Source organism: Zosterops lateralis (assembly GCF_965231275.1).
Source record: "Zosterops lateralis genome assembly, chromosome: 3".
NCBI classification, from domain to species: domain Eukaryota; kingdom Metazoa; phylum Chordata; class Aves; order Passeriformes; family Zosteropidae; genus Zosterops; species Zosterops lateralis.
In genome coordinates, this window is record NC_139764.1 from 9,704,176 (window position 1) to 9,722,645 (window position 18,470).

At 47.3% G+C, this 18,470-nt stretch overlaps 1 protein-coding gene and 1 long non-coding RNA gene across 4 annotated transcripts in view; both read right to left on the bottom strand.

Annotated features, from left to right (window-relative positions):
• SLC1A4 (solute carrier family 1 member 4) overlaps positions 1-9,899 on the bottom strand; it is a gene marked incomplete at its 5' end in the record, with an annotated part of 34,270 nt that extends 24,371 nt beyond the window's left edge. Inside the window, 2 exons of the mRNA XM_083856948.1 lie at positions 286-328; positions 9,367-9,899. Of these exons, the coding sequence (XP_083713074.1) occupies positions 286-328; positions 9,367-9,899 (576 nt within the window). The remainder of the gene's footprint in view (positions 1-285; positions 329-9,366) is intronic.
• Positions 9,900-10,407: 508 nt separating this feature from the next.
• LOC310907084 lies at positions 10,408-17,209 on the bottom strand. 3 transcript variants are annotated; one of them, XR_014589539.1, is made up of 4 exons: positions 16,974-17,209; positions 16,366-16,459; positions 11,123-11,210; positions 10,408-10,838 (listed from the first exon to the last, which is right to left on the bottom strand). It is a non-coding gene; the product is annotated as an uncharacterized lncRNA (long non-coding RNA). The 3 variants fall into 3 exon arrangements; XR_014589540.1 differs by lacking the exon at positions 10,408-10,838 and adding an exon at positions 10,845-10,999; XR_014589541.1 differs by lacking the exons at positions 10,408-10,838; positions 11,123-11,210 and adding an exon at positions 11,706-12,382.
• Positions 17,210-18,470: the final 1,261 nt, after the last annotated feature.

Sequence of the window (18,470 nt, forward strand, 5' to 3'; positions counted from 1 at the left end):
ATGGTAAGCAGCCTGGCACAAAGCAGGATTGCCACTGCTGCCCAATGTGGATCCCAAAATTTAAAGAGTATTTTTGGTGAAGGTAGAAAAGAAAAGATTGAATATGCTTTTGTTTGAGGGATATTTTTCAAATAATTTGCCATGGAAATCTGACTATATTATGTGCTTTTAAAAACCCTACCTTCTAAATTAACTCCTGGTGTTTTCTACACCATCTTTCTAGCCCTCTTCCAATAAAAGTGCCTATGCACTGTAGTTCATGTCCAAAGCCCACACAGATCTTACCGTTCGGAAAGCTGCGGCAACAAGATTTGCAGGAAACAGGTTCCTGTAAGAGAAAAACAAGAAAATGAAACAAGTCATGGAGAGCTTCTTAAATAAATGCAGCAATGTATCTTGCTCTCAGAATTCCTTTTCCAAAGACAAGCACACTGGCACTGGTGAGGTGTGTAGCACAGAAGATACTCCAGCAGCACAGCACAGAGCTTGCTATGTGTCCAGAGGTGTGGATGCCACCTTCCTTGGAACACATGAAAGAGATGACAGGTGCCACACCTCATCTTTTGGGCAGGGCCACCAGAGGCAATCACACACAATGCTGGTGACACACACCCACAGCCCAGTGGCTACAGAGACTGGCTCAGCCATACCAGCTGCAGCACCAGCTTATGGCCTCCAGCATCAGGCAGGTTTTTAACATTGCTCATGTGATTACACTTCGCTCACAGCATCAACATGAAGGGCAATCCAATCAGCAAAATCCACTTAGGAGAATGGCTTAACCCTTCAACACAGCAAGGCAGCTTCCCTGACCACCAAGGCAGAGCAGAACAACATCACGGGCCAGACTTCTCTGCAAGGGCTTAGACAACACAGATGGAAAATACAGCCAACTCCTATGGAACATCTGAATCCAGCAGTGCCTTCACACAGAAATGCCAATCTAGCATCAGGTGAATGCAGAGAGGACAGCATGCAAAGTGAGGTACACTCTTTCTGACCATCCCGTATATATCTGCATACAGGAAATCAAAATAGTGAACTGGGCCAAGCAGGGGATTCTTCCAAGCTTCTTGTGGCATCTTATAGTTGGTTTTAATGCTATAATTCCTTTCTTCCCTTATGGGCAAAGAGCACGTGTTCCCCATGCCAAATGACAGCTCTTGGTTTTCTGTGTCAGAAAGGAAAACGGGAACAAAAGCTGATCTCTGGGGTTATGGCAGGACCCCAGTTGGTGAGGGCAGGAATGAGATGGGCATGAGCTGGAAATACTGCCAGTAGAAGGCATCATAAAGACACAAGAACCCTTATGGTGAGGAAACAAAAGACCTTACCCAGAGCCAGTTAATTGTAGTAAAAAACATTTGGACAGTTGTTCCCCATCCTTTGTTCTTTGCACTCCAAAGAACTGCAGCTCCCTCCAGGCTGTGCTCTGCTAACTTCTCCCAATTTTTGCCATAGTTACCCAGGCAAACATTAAACCAGGCTGTGGTCAATCCACAAATGCCATGGAATGTGCAAATCCAAACCAGAGCAAGAAAAGGAGCAGCAGAGTCAAATCTTTGAAAGCAAGAGGGAGATAAAATATGGCCCAGATAAGGACTTTGGCCTTTTTGGTTGCATGGCTCCATTCTCCTGCCACACGGGGAGTTTTCCCATAGCCTTGACAGCAGCTGTAAAGTTCATGGAGCTTTATCAGACACCTGTCTGCTATGAAATACCTCAGCCTCTCTCTCTGATGCACTTCAAGTGTACTAGGAGGATTGCTCCAAAAATAATTTGTCTTCTGGAGTCTACATTCCACCAAGCATGAAAGAAACAGCAACTTTTTCTCCTCAAAAGTTGACAATAGAGCTGTGGGTCTGAAAGCAGGAGATCGAGCTCTCACTCAGCAAAGTTCTTAAAGAATTGGTCAAATAAGATCAATGGAACAGCTAACATGCTTCAGTTCTTGCACAGCTGGAACTCTCTGGTGGATAAAAAACCTTGAGTAAAGTAAAAGCAAACTTGCTTTTATCAGGAGTAAAATATCACATATACAAATGGGCTCATGCTGTTGGGAAAAGAAGGGTATTTCTTTTCAGCTTTTCATAGCAGGATGATTACTTTTTTTAAAAAAAGAACTGACTGGACTTTGAAGAAGCAAAGAGACGAAAAAAGACTGAAAACCAACCAGAAATCAATTCTTCTTTCTTTTTTTTTTTTTTTTTTTTTTTTTTTTTTTTTTTTAAATTTAAATCAGCTTTTCCATCTTGATGAAAACAAAACCAAAGGAAGCAATCCTAAAGCCTAAACAACACGGTTCTCCAATGTTTAAATGTGGCCAGGAAACCAAACCCTCATAATTTGCACAGTATGTCAGGCATGGGCCTCAGTAACTAAACATTAACTTATCTCCAAGCATATACTTAAAGCACAGTTAAGTGATGCCAGCAACTCTGTTACAGCAAGGCAAGGGGCAGGTTCTTACTTCAAGTGTGAATAATGCTAAAAAGCAACCTAGAGTAGACACTTCTTTATTTCTCCAGCACCAGTTGACAATTTGCCAAGTAAAAACTTTGGATCTTAAGCTCAGAAGGAGTTGTATGTTCTGTTCAATCCAATTTCTAAGTACACCTAAATGCAAAACACCAAAATGCTCCTGTTTCAAATCCCAAAGCTTAAGAAGAAAATGTGTCGGGTCATAAAAAGCAACCAACAAATAAAATGAGTTATCTAACAGGCAAGAGGTCTGCACAGAATACAATTACTGCTCCCTCAAGATTAGACAACATGTGAATTAAATTCAACTTTAATTACAGGTGGGTTGGATCACAAGTTCTTACCTTTGGATGGATTTGAGCAAGAACACCACCGCAGTGCCTAAAAAACGGGGCAAGATGCTGCGTGCTTTGGGGAGAGATGAAAGCTGGCTGGTGACCTGCCTGGGCCCATCATGGACTTGTGCCTGCAGGGTTTGCTCCTCACACCTGGTGAGGTGAAGCTCACCCACCACAGACACAGCTCTGTCCCTGTGAGCAGAGGAGCTGCATGGGGAAGCACGGACATCCCTCCTGTGAGGGTGAACCAACAAAAGGGAAAGCTGATGAGCTGGGTAATTGGGCATGCAAATGAAATCTGGGTGTCTGCCAGTTGGCTTTTCTGAGAGGACCAAAAGTTTATAAGGTTTTTGTGCTTTGAGTGCCTGTATCAATGTGAACATGGAGTTTAGGGAAATCACCCTGGTTGTGTTGTTGGATTGCTGACTGTTTCTGATGGCCCATGCTCTGTGGCAGTAAACACTGTAGCCCTTCTGAAGCAGATGTGGATTATCTCAAGAACATGGTGCTGGCCAAACCTTGGCCCTGGGTGATAAGGAGCCCTGCGCAGCAGTGTGGGATCAGACAGCCTTGGCCCCAAATGCAGAGACACAGGCCAAGAACACAGGCCTGGGACAGTCCCCTGTGGCAGGGGGACAGCTGGGCTGCCTGTACCCCAGGTGCTCCACTGCTGCCAGCACCTCGCTCCACACACACATACCCCAACTCCTTTGTGCCACAAAAGTGAAGCAGGTGGCACAGAGAGACTTCACTCCCCTCAACAAACACCTGCCAGGAAAGCCTCTCTGCCTGCTACAAGTTGCAGAGACAGCCCCAAAAAAAGCCGTGTCAGAAATCCACTGGACAGCTGCCAAGGGGGACAGCTGTGTCCTGGGGATGAAGCAACAGCTGGGCTAAGCCAGGAAACCTCCATGCGACTGCACAACACACAGCGTGAGAAAGCACCCCTCTCTCAGATCCTCTCAAAACTGAAACAAGAAAGTAGCAGCACCAAGGGTGGGTATGTGAGTTATTTCCTGCTTGAAGACTGTGCTCATCACACCATCTCCCTATGCACAGCTGGATTGTGGATGCACCTTTCTTCCTATGAAAAGCTGTTCCTACCAGTCAGAAAAAGACCATTACTCCCCAGGAAGATGCCACTGTATTTCTGCTGCAATAGAAATCTTAGTTTAGCTGTAACATCCACTCTTGGGGGAATCCCGGACAACTAAGGGAACCTGGAGCTGGCAGAGGGAGACTCTGTAACTCTCCTCCTTCTCCATTTGGATATTAGGGTCGAATTGCTCTCTCCTTTACAGGCCTGTATCTTTCCACCAGTGGGATGAGGATTACACAGGAACTCCTCCATTGTATGTGCAAGGGATTATCATTAACAACTGTTTCTAAATGATTCGTTTGCTGGAGCTCTGCAAACAACTTTGCTCTGGCAGCAAAAGCATGAAGGGAAATCCAGGCAAATGGAATGAAACCCTAAAATACTATTCATTCCTCTTGCATTGCTTCTTACAAAAAGGTTCCACGTCTGAGGCCAAAAACCTTACTGTCAAAAAACATACTTTTTTGAGGAAGTCTACAAAAATATTCTGTGTTGGTTATCTCCAGTTTTCAGGGTTTTTTCCAATGGTACAAGTCCACTCGCAGCAGCTTTATTGCCACCTGTGGCAAAATGCCAGAGCCCAGTTCAAATTCCTCCAGTACTTTCATTTTTTCTTTCTGTCCCAAGATTTTCATTCAATATCACACACAGCAATTTTCCTCATCTGGTTTTTAGTATGTGGATGCACAACACATGCCCTGCACATACTCTTATTTGTGAGTGTGTGCATTTGTTTTAATAAAGCGAAACTTGAAAATGTGTTTTCTTTTAGCAGATATTTGATACTTTTTTGCCTTAATGGTCCAGTCTGTATTTTTGATGCTTGGAAAATAAAATGTAACTGGGGAAGTCAGCAGTAAAAGGTAACAAACATAAGGAACAAATGAAAGGACCAGAAATGTTCAGAGGCTCACTAAAAAAGCCCTGCCAGAGAGTGCAGCCACATGAATGAAAACACTGAGTTCTTCCTACAAAACTCAGTCAGCAATCCCTGTACTTTGAGAGAGATTCCAGACTCAGAAAGTGACACAAGCAAAGTGAGACAGTTACCTTCACTTTCACAACCAGCCACCAGCTTCAAACCCAGAGGTCACCCTGTCTCTTGGTGTAACTGCAGCCACTGCCTGGACACTTTTTATTCTATTTATGAATTCAAAGGCGGCATCTCCCCCTCCTCTTCTAACAGTCACATTTTACTGTCTTTCCACATTGGGATTTCAGTGATGGCCTTCCATGGTTGTTGGTTTTGGGTGACTGCCTTCCCTATGGATCTGAAGACACTCAGAGCAAAGGCATGAGCTTGCTGTGGGTGCTCCCTTTGGAAGCTCAGCTGGTAATATCTGGCAGAGAGACAAGAGAGGGCATTGACAAGCAATAAAATTTAAACAGTTTTTGCAGACTTGCCTGGCAAACTGGGAAACCCTGACCTTACTGCTTGGGGCAGACGTGTGGACCTCCATGCACTCTTCCTATTAAAAAAAAAAAAGGATTACCTCCTTCCCTTCCCAGACTGTTATAGCTAGGGTTGGATTAAAAACAGAATTCCCTTCCCCAAAGCCAATTCCACAGTTGCAAAACATGTTTTCATCCCAAAATTGGGCAAAGAAAACCTGTTTCAGATCCTTTTTTCCACTAAAAAAAAAAAGTGTAAAATACCCTGTTGAAATGTTCCTTTTTTGATGAGTGAGATTTTCTACTTAAGTCCTCTGTATAAAATGACAGCAAAACATTGACCTCACTGAAATGAAACACCAGGATCACCCACTGACAGAAATTTTGACAGGATCAATAGGTTCCTGTGAAACTGTTCAATTTTGTTGAATCAGCAAATATGAACTAGAACAAAGCTCTGACCTTACTGGAACATTCAGTCGTGACAACTGCCCATTAAAACTGTTAGCAAATCAATAGATTCTTGCAAAACACTTCATCCTGCTGCTTCAACTGCTTTCCAGCGAGTTGCAGGTGGGCTGTGTGAGCAGGTGGTTGGAGTCCCATCCTTGGGGCACAGGCAGAGCCAAGCTGGCACTGCAGTGTTACCTTCTCAGGTGGGGACTGACTGAGCCCCAGAGCCCACCACACCCCAGCCAGCCCCTTCCTCCAGCTGCCAACCACTTCACAATCAAGCTCACAACAAGCTCTCTTTATTCTCTGTTGCTTTATCTTCTCCACCAAACAAATGAGTAAGGGAAAAACCCAGAAATTCTAATTTTTTCTTTCACTCCCCTCATCTTCTGTTGACAGATTTTAAGGAATTCTAAGATCCTGCCTTGAGTTCAGGGAACACCCCACTTTCTGGGTGCTTTTTGTAAAGCCACCAGCCTTGAGGAAGTTGCTGTGAACTCTTGATCCTCTCCCACAATGACTGCCTTTGGCCGATGACTGCCTTTGGCCGTGCTCCTCTTTAGGAAGCTCCACACATGACAGACCTGAGATGAGCCATCAGCATCCCTGCTTTGGGGCACAAAAACACCTTATGACAGCTCTGCTGTCCCCACCCCATGTCCTGGGGCAGAGGACAGTGTGCCTAAGCCCTGATCAGACATGCTCAAGGCTTGTTTGCCTCTAGCTCTTGCCAGAAGGGAAAGCAAGAGGGTGCTCCAGCACCTCCAGCCAGATGAATCAGACCTGGAGGTTATGGTCAGTGGGCAAAATAAAACAGAGACAGCTTTTGGGTTCACCAGTGAGTCATTGATCATTTGATACCAAAGCCCAAGATAAATCTTTTTTCCAGAGGTTGTTTCACCATGCCTAGGCACATGTTTGTGGGGAAGCTTTAGACTTTGAAGAGGAAAACCAAGAACTAAGCTGGCTTCCAGACATGACTGCAACAATGAAAAGCAACATCTTTGGTCATTACCTAATAGACTTCCCAAAGGCAGAAGTGATCTGCAGAACCAAACAGTGACACACAGCTGTGAACTCATCTTTGCTGTTTCTTCCTTGGGTCATGTTTTACATTGGTTTTCAGTGCTGTAGGAGGACTCAGTTTACTCACTTGCAACTCATTTTTACCTTTCCTGTGAAACCAAGCAGCAGCAAATCACAGTCAGTCTTGTGCTACAACTGAAAATAGAGTTTTCTTGCATCTAACAAAGTTTCATGGCCAAAGGAGGTAAAAGGAGAAGCAAAGAGCAAGATGCTGCAAGACCGACCCACACAAAAAGCAATCATTTCAACCCTCCAGGCCCTATAGAATGAAGACTTTGTTATCTCAAGATGAGGTTACTCTACTAAGTTCCGTCACAGCAGGGACCAACTTCAGTGCTCAAACCAAAACACCCACGTTCTCAAGAACAGTTTAAAAAATAACATTACACGGCAGAAAGAGAGAGAGAGATCTTATTTCCTGAAAATCACATGCTCTCTCCATCCCTCAGTCTGTCAGGGCTTTGTGCTAAGACTGAAAGCTTTAGTGTTGGCTGTGACCAAACATGACTTTCCTGGACTGGATTTCACCGCTGTAACAACTTGACTGCCCAACAGTGTGACTACAACAGCCCTCCCCTGGGGTTCCAGGAAAAAGGTGCATTCACAGCCCCCCATACATGAGTTGTGGGAAAGTTCCTGTCCCCTCTTCTCCTAGAAGGAATTTCCTCTGCAACCCACCATGTTTTACCCAAGGCTCATCATTATGAGCCCCACTCTGGAATTAGGGACTCAATCCCATGGCCGTCATAACCTCTTTGAAGATGAACTCCAGACCTGCATTTACGGACCAGACGAAGAAAGAGTTGTCTGCTCTGAACTTTAGATATTACCCACGGCCTGAAGCTCACCAGAACATCCCTGGCCTGTTCCTCAACTCCTCCATGCTGCCAGGTGACACAGGGATGTGACACCAGGTACAGCAGCCAGGCCAGGATGTGCTGGGGTAACCACCACTACAGGCATCTCCCCAACTCTCCCGGGTGCCCCTACTCCTTTTTTTTTTGGTACTTTTCCTTCACCTCCCTCCCCTCCATTCAACATCATCACCACAGCCAGACTACCTACTCCCATTGTCCTGCCATTCCTTTTTAACAATGCTGTCAGGACCTTAAGATCCTTAATTGTCAGTTCTTAAGAGAGGGAGAGGTGAGCTGAGGACACTGAGTACATGGCTGCCAGTGGAACAAACCAGACTTACTTTCTGTCCAAAGGGAACATACTTGTCTCAGGGGGAGAAAAGGACATTAACCTGAATTTGTAAATACAGTTCTGGGTTTGGGGTTGGTTGGTTTTTTTTTTTTTTAAAAAAGCCTTTTTATCTTTGTTGCCACATCCACTTGTCCAGACAGAGAAAAAACACAGCTGAAAAACTGGACTCATAAAAGCAAAGCAAACAATCAAAATAATAATTTAAAAAAACCACTCTGCTTTGTAATTACCAGGATATCCACTCGGCTCAACTTTTCAGCCACTCTGCTGTGACACAGGTCACCTCCCTTATTCTTGTGTTTGTACCTGGGTGCAAGGCACAAGGAAATGCAGTTGGAAGACCAATACTCAAAGCACCATCTGGATGCCTGCCTCGTTTGTCTGTGTGCTCTGATCTTATTGAAAAAGCCAGACAGATCTCAACAAGACAAAGGCCTCGAGAAAAACAAAAAAGGTGAAGTTTGCAACTTTGTAAGGAGGAGTAAAGACACACAAAACCACTATCACCTGACCAGAAGCGGAAGCCTCGTTTCCAGACAGATTTGGGGAATGCAAGTCTTGCCTTTGCAAGGTGCAGAGGTGGGATGGGAAGCTCGGGAACCTACAGAGCATCCTCACACTGAATGATGCTTAGGCTATGTCCTCCATGGAATCACAGGGCTGTGTTTCCATGCCCACACCTATGGGAGGGCACTCTAAGAGGCGGGCAGGCATTGGGGTGAGCAGACTGGGTAAAGTGTTGGAGAATTAAAGCAAAAGGTGTGTGTGAGGGATAAGCAGAGCTGCCCAGCCCTGCCCTGCCTGCAGGAGACAGGCAACAACAGGTAAGAGGGCAGGGAAGGTGCCAGGCAAAGCCTGCCCTGCAGCCAGCGCCCAGGAGCCGCTCTCCCTTCAGGCAGAACCAAAAAACGAGCCTGGGCACCCAAAACTCCGAGCAAGCCTCGACTCGTCCTCGCAGCCACCCAGGCAAAATTAAAAACAAAGCGGGGAATAGCCAGAGCATCGTGCAGCCCTTCAGCTGACCGGGCTGCGGGTACCTGGGCAGAGAGCCCTGCCTCTGGAGAAGCCAGGATAAGGATGGGGAGGATGCTAAGATGAAGAAGATAAAGCAGGAGGCTGAGGAGAAGGAGAAAAAACGAGCGGAAGGTGCAGGAAGATGAGAAGATGCAGGAGGATAAGAGGATGCAGGAGCTGGAGAAGGAGGAGGAGGGCTCCCCAGCCGCAGCCGAAGCGTGCAACACTGCCGGCTCTGTCATCATCCTCCGGCGGCGGGAGGGCGGGGGAAGGAGCGCGGCGTGGCGGCCTCACCTGATGAGGTCGAGGAAGGAGTCCACGGTCTCCTTTCTGGTGGCGGGCAGCGCGCCCTGCAGCTCCAGCTGCGTGTTGAGCGCGGACGCGCCGGCGCCGGGGCGGATGATGAAGCCGAGGGCGACGGCGAGGCCGGAGGCGAGCAGCGTGGTGCCCAGGAAATAGGCGACGGCGATGCCGCCCAGGCGGCCGAGCGAGCGGGTGTCGAGGCTGGCGGCGCCCGACACCAGGCTGCAGACCACCAGCGGCAGGATCACCATGCGCAGCATCCGCAGCAGCAGCTCCCCGGGGAAGGCCAGGTAGGCCACCTGCGCCGGGCCCAGCGCCGCGCCGCGCACCGCGGCCCCCAGCGCCACGCCGGCCACCACCCCCGACACCGTCAGCAGCACCAGCGCGTTCCGCCGCAGGAACCCGCGGCAGCCCCGCAGCCGGGCCCCGCCGCCCCGCCGCTCCTCCGCCGCCGGGCCCTCGGCGTGCCCGTTCCGGCCCTGGCCCGCCTTGCCCTCACCCGCCGCCACCGCCGCCTCCTCCATGCCGCTCCGACCGCCGCGTGTGCCGCTACCGTGCGGCGCTCCGGGCACGGACTGAGGGCCGGCCCCGCCCCGCTCCGGCCCGGGAACCGCGCCGGCCCCGCCCCGCCCCGCCTTGGCCCCGCCCCGCCCCGCCTTGGCCCCGCCCCGAGCCCGCCTTGGCCCCGCGCCATCCCCGCCTCAGGGCCCGGCCCGGGGGGTGTGAGGGCTCGGGGGCCTGGAGGGGCCTCCGAGTCCCAGAGATGGCCAGTGAGTCCCCACAGTTTACACCACACCCTCCGCTGTGACACAGCTTACAAGGGAACCCAAAGCATCCACCTTCGTGTCCCTGTGGGTCACGTTTGTCCCGCCATTGTCCTCCCTCGGGATCGCCGCTGTTGGCACACACCGCCCTAGTGTCACACCTGTCCCCTCAGTCACATCCCCTCAGTGTCCCCACAGCTCACACGTCCCCCTCAGTGTCCCCACAGCTCACACGTGTCCCCTCAGTGTCCCCACAGCCCACACGTGTCTCCTCAGTGTCCCCATAGTTCGCACGTGTCCCCTCAGTGTCCCCGTGGTTTCCACACATCCCCATCAGTGCTCCCTTCAGAGACCCCCTCAATGTCTTCACAGCTCACACATGGTGTCCCCATCAGAGGGGTTCACACGTGCCCTCGGTGTCCCCCTCTCCTCTCCGGGAATATCTCATGCAGGCAGGAGCCACCCTCTGCACCAGGACAGGTCTGTGTCCCTTGTCCGCACGCTCGAGGACATTCAGCAGCTCCATGGGGTCACCAGGGACAGGGTGATGTGGACACAGAGACTCTGAGCACTCTTCCTTGAGGATACCCGTGTCTGGCCACACAAGCTGGCTGTCTGATAGATGGATCAGGTGAAGATAGATGGATCCTGATGGATCTTGTGTTACAGCCCGAGGAAATGGGATATGAGAAGAAATCCCTACAAAGATGAGAAGTTCCGGTTTATTCAGGTGTCAGAGTAGCTGCTTTAGTTTCTCCACAGACAAATGAGCCACAGGAATTAGATTGAGCCTTCTGGATCTTCTCATCACTCTGGTCTGAAATGTCCCTGACCACCCTGATCAGGACCCGGGGTGACACCTGAGATGTGCCAAAAGCAGCAGCTTTTTTTCTGTGATAACACATGGGGCTGATAGAGGGCACACGGGGCTTTCAAACCCACAAGAGCCTCGTGGGTGCAGCAGTACTGTCATGTTTACTCACAAGAGCACTTCCAGGAGCTCCAGCTGGTGTTTGGACTCTGTCAGGGGCTCCATTTCAGTTCGTTCCCTTGACATCAGCAAAGCACAGCCTAGCAGAAAGCACACTGTGAAAACAACCAGCCATACATCTGCCTTTCGAGTAGACTGCGCTAGTTAAAGAGGCTGACAGGGTGTGATGGGACAATAATCCTGATTTAATAATATTTTTCTGCTTTCCAATCTCATGGATAGACCTGAAGATCACTATACCATGGCTGGAGCTCCTGGGAATTATCCGTGTGTAAGTAGGTAACAACACCACTGACAAGCAGTTGTGTCCACCACCACCATCCACTTATAGAGCTTGATGAAAATTCTTGATTCGCTCTTGCACTGAAATTAGACTCATGATACCAGCAAATTCTTATTGATTTTGGGGTTTTTTCTCTGATAACTTTCCCTTTGAGTAACACTTGGTTTGTGGAAGTTTGTGAATCAATGTCCCATCAAATCAGCAGAGACTAAACAGGAAAACAAGTGTCTGCAAACACTTTTAAAGATATACAATTCTACAAACCTCAAAAGGAACAAAAAAATTATGTAGATCATGTAAAATCAGGTTTGAATTTTTTTCTGCAAATAGGTTTGTGAATAATAAACAAGTTAATGTTCAACGTAATTGTTTCTTTCTCCATTAGAAGATGGAGATTTCTAAAATGATTAGAAGAATTTAGAAGATTTCTAAATAGTTTTTTTATTAATATTTTCAGAGCATTCCTTGTGAAAATGTCATGCTTAATTTTTCGTTGCATTTTTCCCTGCCATTCTCTCCTGATCTCACCTGTTTTTTCTTTCCACTTACCCATGAAAAGGGGAAAAGCAGAAAAGAAATGACAACAGAAAATTATAAAATAAAAATATGGAAAGCTATCCCTTGTTGAGAAAAGATTCTAAAACCAAACAACAAACATAAACACTGTTCCCTTGTGCAAACTGAAACCAAGGGGAGAAATTTAGGGAAGTGTCAACAAGAATGATGTATTAAATTAGAAAACTCATTGATATCAGCACATGGATGAGACCAGAGCAAGAACTGACACAGAACCTTTTCCACCATATTACAGTAGACTCCTTCTCTCTTGGAGTATCCCTCCATGTCCTTGTGGGACTGATCTTGCTCAGAGCAGTGCTATGAGAAGAGCCAGGAACACACACCTCCAGAGCTGTAGATCCCAGTGAAAGTTCTCGAAACCATGCTGAGGCTGTTTGGTGACAGCCAACCCTTCAAAGAGAACACTTTGACATAGGGATGCTGATGTTGACCTTCCTGGTCAATGACACCATGAGAATTTCTCCCAGTTTCCCCTTCCATTTTTCCCACCTCTTAATTTTTTTGATTCAAATACTGATCCAAACAGTTACCCTTCCTCTCTTGACACACCTTCAGACAACAATGCTTTTGCCAACCACAAGATGACAGAGCACGTGAACCCCTCACCATACAAATGGACATCATCCCAAAGACGTTGTAGGCAAAGCAAACTGTTTTCCCACCCTGTGAGAGTTCATGGATGGGTGCAGTGATTAACCCTGAAGCCTTGCTGGCTTATTCAGTAGTAATCATTGACTGATCCATTGTGTCATGTTTTCATTGCAGCGCTTGTAGATCTTGGGAGCTTTCCAGCGAGTGAGTCTGCGTGTTTCCAATGTCCACCCCGCTGCTGCTTCTAAATTAGGGATTTTGACTTTCCCCATTGGAAAGATTCTTTATTTGGCTTAAGTGGCTTTCACCTGCACAGGGCTAGGGTGTTTCCTCCAGAAATCAGCAGAGGGATCATGAAACAACAACAACGAAACAACCAGAAAAAAACTCAGTTACTTTTTAATAAAATTTTAAAAAATCTTTTTGCTTTCAGTGAAAAAACAACCAATATAGTTTTCACCACTGGCCCAGGAAAGAAGATGTCATGCTGTTTTCCAGTCAAATTCAACCTGACACCAGTTTTTGATGGTAGATATTTGAAATTCTGGCCTCAGTGGAAGGAGTGCAAAAATCTTAATGGCTCTAAGGGAATCAAGTCCTTCCCTTTTATGCTTCACCTGCACATCAGTGCAGATGGATGCTTATAATAGGGTCTATGTAATCTAGCTGTTGCCTCCTAGAAATGTAGGATTTTAGTGCCCCTAGGAAACAGAAGTGACTCTTTTCCACACCTTCGGAAGGTCAACACAAAGACTGGAAGAAATCGGATTTGAATTTCTCTGCTAGGGGAGGAGAGGAAGGCCTTCAAAGAGCTGTTTGCAGCTCCCTGAGTCTCATGCCTGCTACATACAAGTCTCAGCACTTGGCGCAGGTTAGAGTAGCCCTCAGGCCACATTTCCTACAAACCTGTATAGCAGCAGGAGTGAGTGCAGAGAACCCTCTCTGTTCCACCTCTGCTTCCCCCGTCTTCCTGTTGCTGTTTCCCTCTCCTGAGACTGGCAAGGTTGTCTGCAGCTTTTTCCTTGGGTCTGGCTGCTGTTTGATTTCTGTTCTTGGGAGACCCAATAGAAACATCAGCAGGCTTGGAGACGAGCCATCCATCAGTCATCTCCTGCAACTGCTTTGATCTGAAGTAGTTTGAAGACTGATGCCTCAAAGGCATGGTGGGGAGGAGGGAACAAGATGAAAGGGACAAGGGCAGGAAGGAGTTGCGTTTTGTAGTCATGTTTTTCAAGAGAAGCTTGAATAAAGGTGCTCCCAAACATCCCAAAGGAGATGTACTGGGCAACCTGCAGTGTCCTAAGGGGCTGTATTACAGTGTGGCCTTTTTCTGAGGAGGATTCATGAAGAGTGCATGGGAGACATCTTGTTTTCTACTGAGCTAGATGAAGTTCTCAGAAGAGCCACAGCATGTGAGCTGTGGCAGGAAGACCTAGAACACTTTCTTGGTATGCAGACTTTAGTTTGGCAAGAAGACTTTGTTGGGCCTGGGATGCCAAGGAGTTTGGACAGACTCCAGCCCTTCTGCAGAAACCCTCTCTGCCTGCATCTGGGAGGAAGATGAGATGTGTTCCTCAGCTCTTCCCAGTGCCCCTGGCCTGCTCACTTCATTGCAAACTGGATGCAGGACTAGACAGCCATGCATAGTTGCCTGGATTTACCAGAAGGAGCCAGATATCAAGACATCTGAAACCACAGAAAGGAATTCCCTGGCCTCCAGTGATGACAGAGCCAAAGAATATTGCTCTGGTCCTGCTTCATTTAGGTTCTTGGTCAGCAAATAAAATAACACAGTCCCCAAACACAATCCTACCACAGTGTCATATGTTGATTTAGCATTTCTCCAGGCTGGCCAAGTGCTCATACCTGATCAAAAATATTCTGAGTAGGAAAAAAAAAAGTCATCTGTAAATGCATTTTCCAATAGCAGAGGCAGGCAAGGAATTTTGCAAATACCACTTGCTTGCCCAAACTCCAACAAAATATAAACTCTGCAGACAGGCATGGTTGACCTAAGGTAAATATTTAACTTTATCCTTCACAGGCACATGCAGTTTTACCAGAAAGAAGATGAAAAATATAGAATAATACCCCCCCGCAACATGTACCTCGTTTACCCTAAAGATCTTTTGATGGCTCTGGAAACAAAGTTATACTGAGGCAGGAGTAATTTTAAAACTGTGTGTGTTGTTCCCTTTTTCAAAACCATCATAATATAAAAACATGAAGAAAAACCAATCACCTCCCAAGAATAGTAGAATTTTCTCCTTCATAAGCTCTCCCTAAGATTTTTCTTTGAGTTTAAAGCAAGGAAAAGCAAGGAAAAGTAGGGGAAAAAAGGACAAGAACAAGCACAGACATTCAAGATCTTGGATATGTGACAACCTGTCCTAGCAGGGGATATTGCCTCTAGCTGGTGGAGGAAATTCAGGGTCAGGCTTTTCAAAACAAGCAAGGGCTGATCTGAAAACAAGCTGTGTGATCTCCCCTCACAGCGAAACTTTGCTACTGAAGAAGCGAGGGAAGCGACCGGAGTGAGCGTCTCAGCCATGGGAAGCATGCTTGAATGAAGAGCTTGAAAATGCTCCAAGTGCCCTGCTGATTTCTCCCACGGATGAATGGGTTGATGGAGTGCCTTGTCACTGGCAGGAGGTGGGTAAGTTGGACATCTGAGGGTCTGCCTGGCATCCATACATCCATACACATGCATTGATTTACATCAGTTTTATGGGATATGCTATAAAAAGCTGCTTGGGGCGGGGGGGAAGCGTGAGCAATTTCTGAATGTTGATTGTGATTCAGTGGCTAGAAGCAACAAGGGGAATCTCTATCCTTACATATTTTATCCCTGATTACGGGATGACAATGAATACTGTATCCCTGATTATGGGTGACAGTAAACTGGTATGACAGCGAGCAGGAATGACAAAGCTCCTGCCAAGGAACACAGGGGACTGGGCAGCTACCCTTTGCCCACTGCAGGGCTGTCTTCCCATGCCACCAGCTCACTGCAGGATGTGACAGTGGCCACACCAAGGAGCTGTGGGAGCCAACACATCTCTGAGAAGTAACTGGAAAAAAACATAAGGGTAAGCACAGCAAGAATGTGATATTTTCAGCAATCCAACAATCTGCAACTCAGATATTTCCAGGTGGTCCTTTGATTTAAAAGCCTTCCATTAATTTTCCACCTGGAAATTTGTCTGCTGTGGTTTTTAACCCCATCATCTCTTTTCCAGAGGAGTGGTTAGTCCTCTGCAGAGCTCACTACATGCCTTTGTCACCCTCTGCACCTCTCCTGGTGGAGATAGGTAGCTACCAGGACTGCATCCACTAAAAGTCTCTATGTTTGCTACAGTCTCTGAGATACAGATTTAAGAAGGTGTTACAGCCTTTTGCCTATGTTCTCCAAGGCTGCTGTTCAGCCAGCAAATGCAATTCCCTCCTTCATGAGGAAGGGAATTTGGCATTCTGACTCAGGAGATGTTATTAGGCTCATGAGTCTAATAAGGCTGTGGGTCTCTGAGGTTGTCAGTCCTTGAATTTCTGCTCAGAGGTAATCTCAGGCAGCTCCTCAGTGGAGCTTTCTCTTCAGCCAACCTGCCTATTTTTGTGAAACTCACAGAAATACACAGAAATACACTTCTTGTGAGATTTCCACCCTTCGGCAAATGATGGAATTGCGTGTTGGAAACAAATGCTGTTAATGAGGGACAAGTTGATGGAGTCAAGTAGAGGCACATCTCCCAGTGCGTGTGCCAATGTACCTAGCTAAAACTTACCTTTATGTTTACTGTTGTCCCAGCCCTCCATGTGATTCAGAAAGTAGTTCTCCTTATACAGGAGAAAGGGCTGATGCAGATTTTCTCTTTAACCCTGAAAAGAGCCATAAAAGTGTGTGGAAATACAGGGCAGTGGCATATATCTAAGGAAACTGGTAAATGCATACTCAAAAGGGTGGAGAAACACAGAATTGTGTGTGATGACTCTGCAGGTTAGTATGAAAATAACCTCAAAATCTTCGAAGTCACAGCAGGGTGTTGCATTGCTGCTCTCTCCCTTTCCTCCCAATGTGTTCGCATCATGGAAAATGAGCTTTTTGCTGCTAAAGTCCAGTGTTTCAGACACATTTCTTAGCGGAGCCTAGGAAAGTACATAGGTACCTGATGTTTTCCTGAGGCTTGTATTTCTCAGTGATCTCAAAGCCTTTGAGAATCTGAGCTTACTTTATCTATTATAAAAATTTCAAAGCTGCCTAGGCTACTGTAGGTGAGATACCTGCTGGGAGCTCCAAGGGCCCTTTTACTCACCTGAACTGAAGCAATTTTAGCTCCCTAATGAAGCAGCATCATTATGAAAACCAGGCAAAACAAAACAAACAATAACATACCTGTGCAGAGTAGATTACACACCACTGTGGCTGTGTAACAGTCCTGTTTCTGCAGGTTTTGGAGCAACAGCCCAGCTGGGAATTAAAATGAGAAAAACAAGGCAAGAGGAGCATGAACTTTCCACCTGCCTGAGGTCAGAGCCAAGACCTCCTGCATCAGGGAATGCAATTCACCTCTGGCACAGTGCAGCCACAGAGCAAAGAGTCCAGCCCCAGGGTGAAGCCCCTGATCCTGCACCAGGGCTGCTGATCTGTGGGACACATGTGCTCCTTTGAGGGTGGGTGAAGAGGTCCTAACTCAGCCTTGTTACCCCCAGCTTGCAAAGGAGCTTTGAGGAAAGTGAAGAGAGGCAAAGCCACCCTCCACCTCTTGCTCACACGCCACCTTTTTTCAGAGGTGGCTCCATTGGCAGCAGAGGATATGCTGAGCAGAGGATATGCTGAGCAGAACCACCACATCTTTCTGGTGGATGAGGAGAGGCAGCAAGGCGGCCGCTGGAGCAGACTGAAAGTTTTTTTTCCGAGTGCCACAGGAAAAGAAACCATTATGAGAGTGTGCTAAAAGCCCATTCATTGCTAAGGAAAGGGCTGCTGAAGAATGTGGGATGCATGCCGAAAACTGCCAGCCAGAGCAACAGAGAGATTATTAAAGCCCTTTGCAAAGACCCCCGTCTCCTTCCTTTGGCAGTGGCAATTCTGGACATGGAGTCGTTTCGGCCCTAGCCATTGAAATCCTGTAAATAGCTGTCTGCATGGAGGCAGGAGCTGGGTTACAGCTGAGGGGGGTTTTCGTGTGGGAACTGTAGGTAGCAAACGTGGCTGTTCTCAGCTGTGCTGACCCTCTCCAGGCTGGCTGATTGTGCAGGGGCTGTGCACTCAGGAAGCTGAGGCTAGGAAGATTCTTTCAGTAGGAATGTCTTGTCCTGAATCAGCAACTACCTGAGAGCTGTCTTCTGCTTTCTCTGTCCTAGTTTCTGCCTTCCTTTCCTGCCTGCTGTTACATTTCTTTCTCTTACCTCGCCTTAGCTTTTTATCTCCTCAGTGTTGTTTGGGATGAGTGGCAGTGAGATAAGCCCTAGCCAAGGGGAACCCATCCAAGGAACAAAGCCCCGGAGCAATGACTCTTACAAGACGGGCTGTCCCCTTTGCTCTCTAAGGTGAAGCTGATCCTGTGAGATTGCTGTGCCCATAATTATTTTGTTTTAGGACCTGGTGCACTCCTTCACTGCATGCTCAGCATGGTTGGAATTCTGTAGTAGTAGGTGCTGTACAGACACATCAGGGAAACCCCCAGACCATCAAGGGTTTCTGCGGGATGAGTAGAGAAGTGGAGGCACAGGAAGGTGAAGAGACATGCCCACGATTGCCTAGTACACCCAGCTCTTGAATCTGCTTTGTCCTATGCCGTCCCCTCTGGCACCTGTATCACGTATTCAGACTCAATAGCACAGCTCCAGGCTGGGAGCATTGCTTTCCTGCCTCTAGGAACGGCATGGC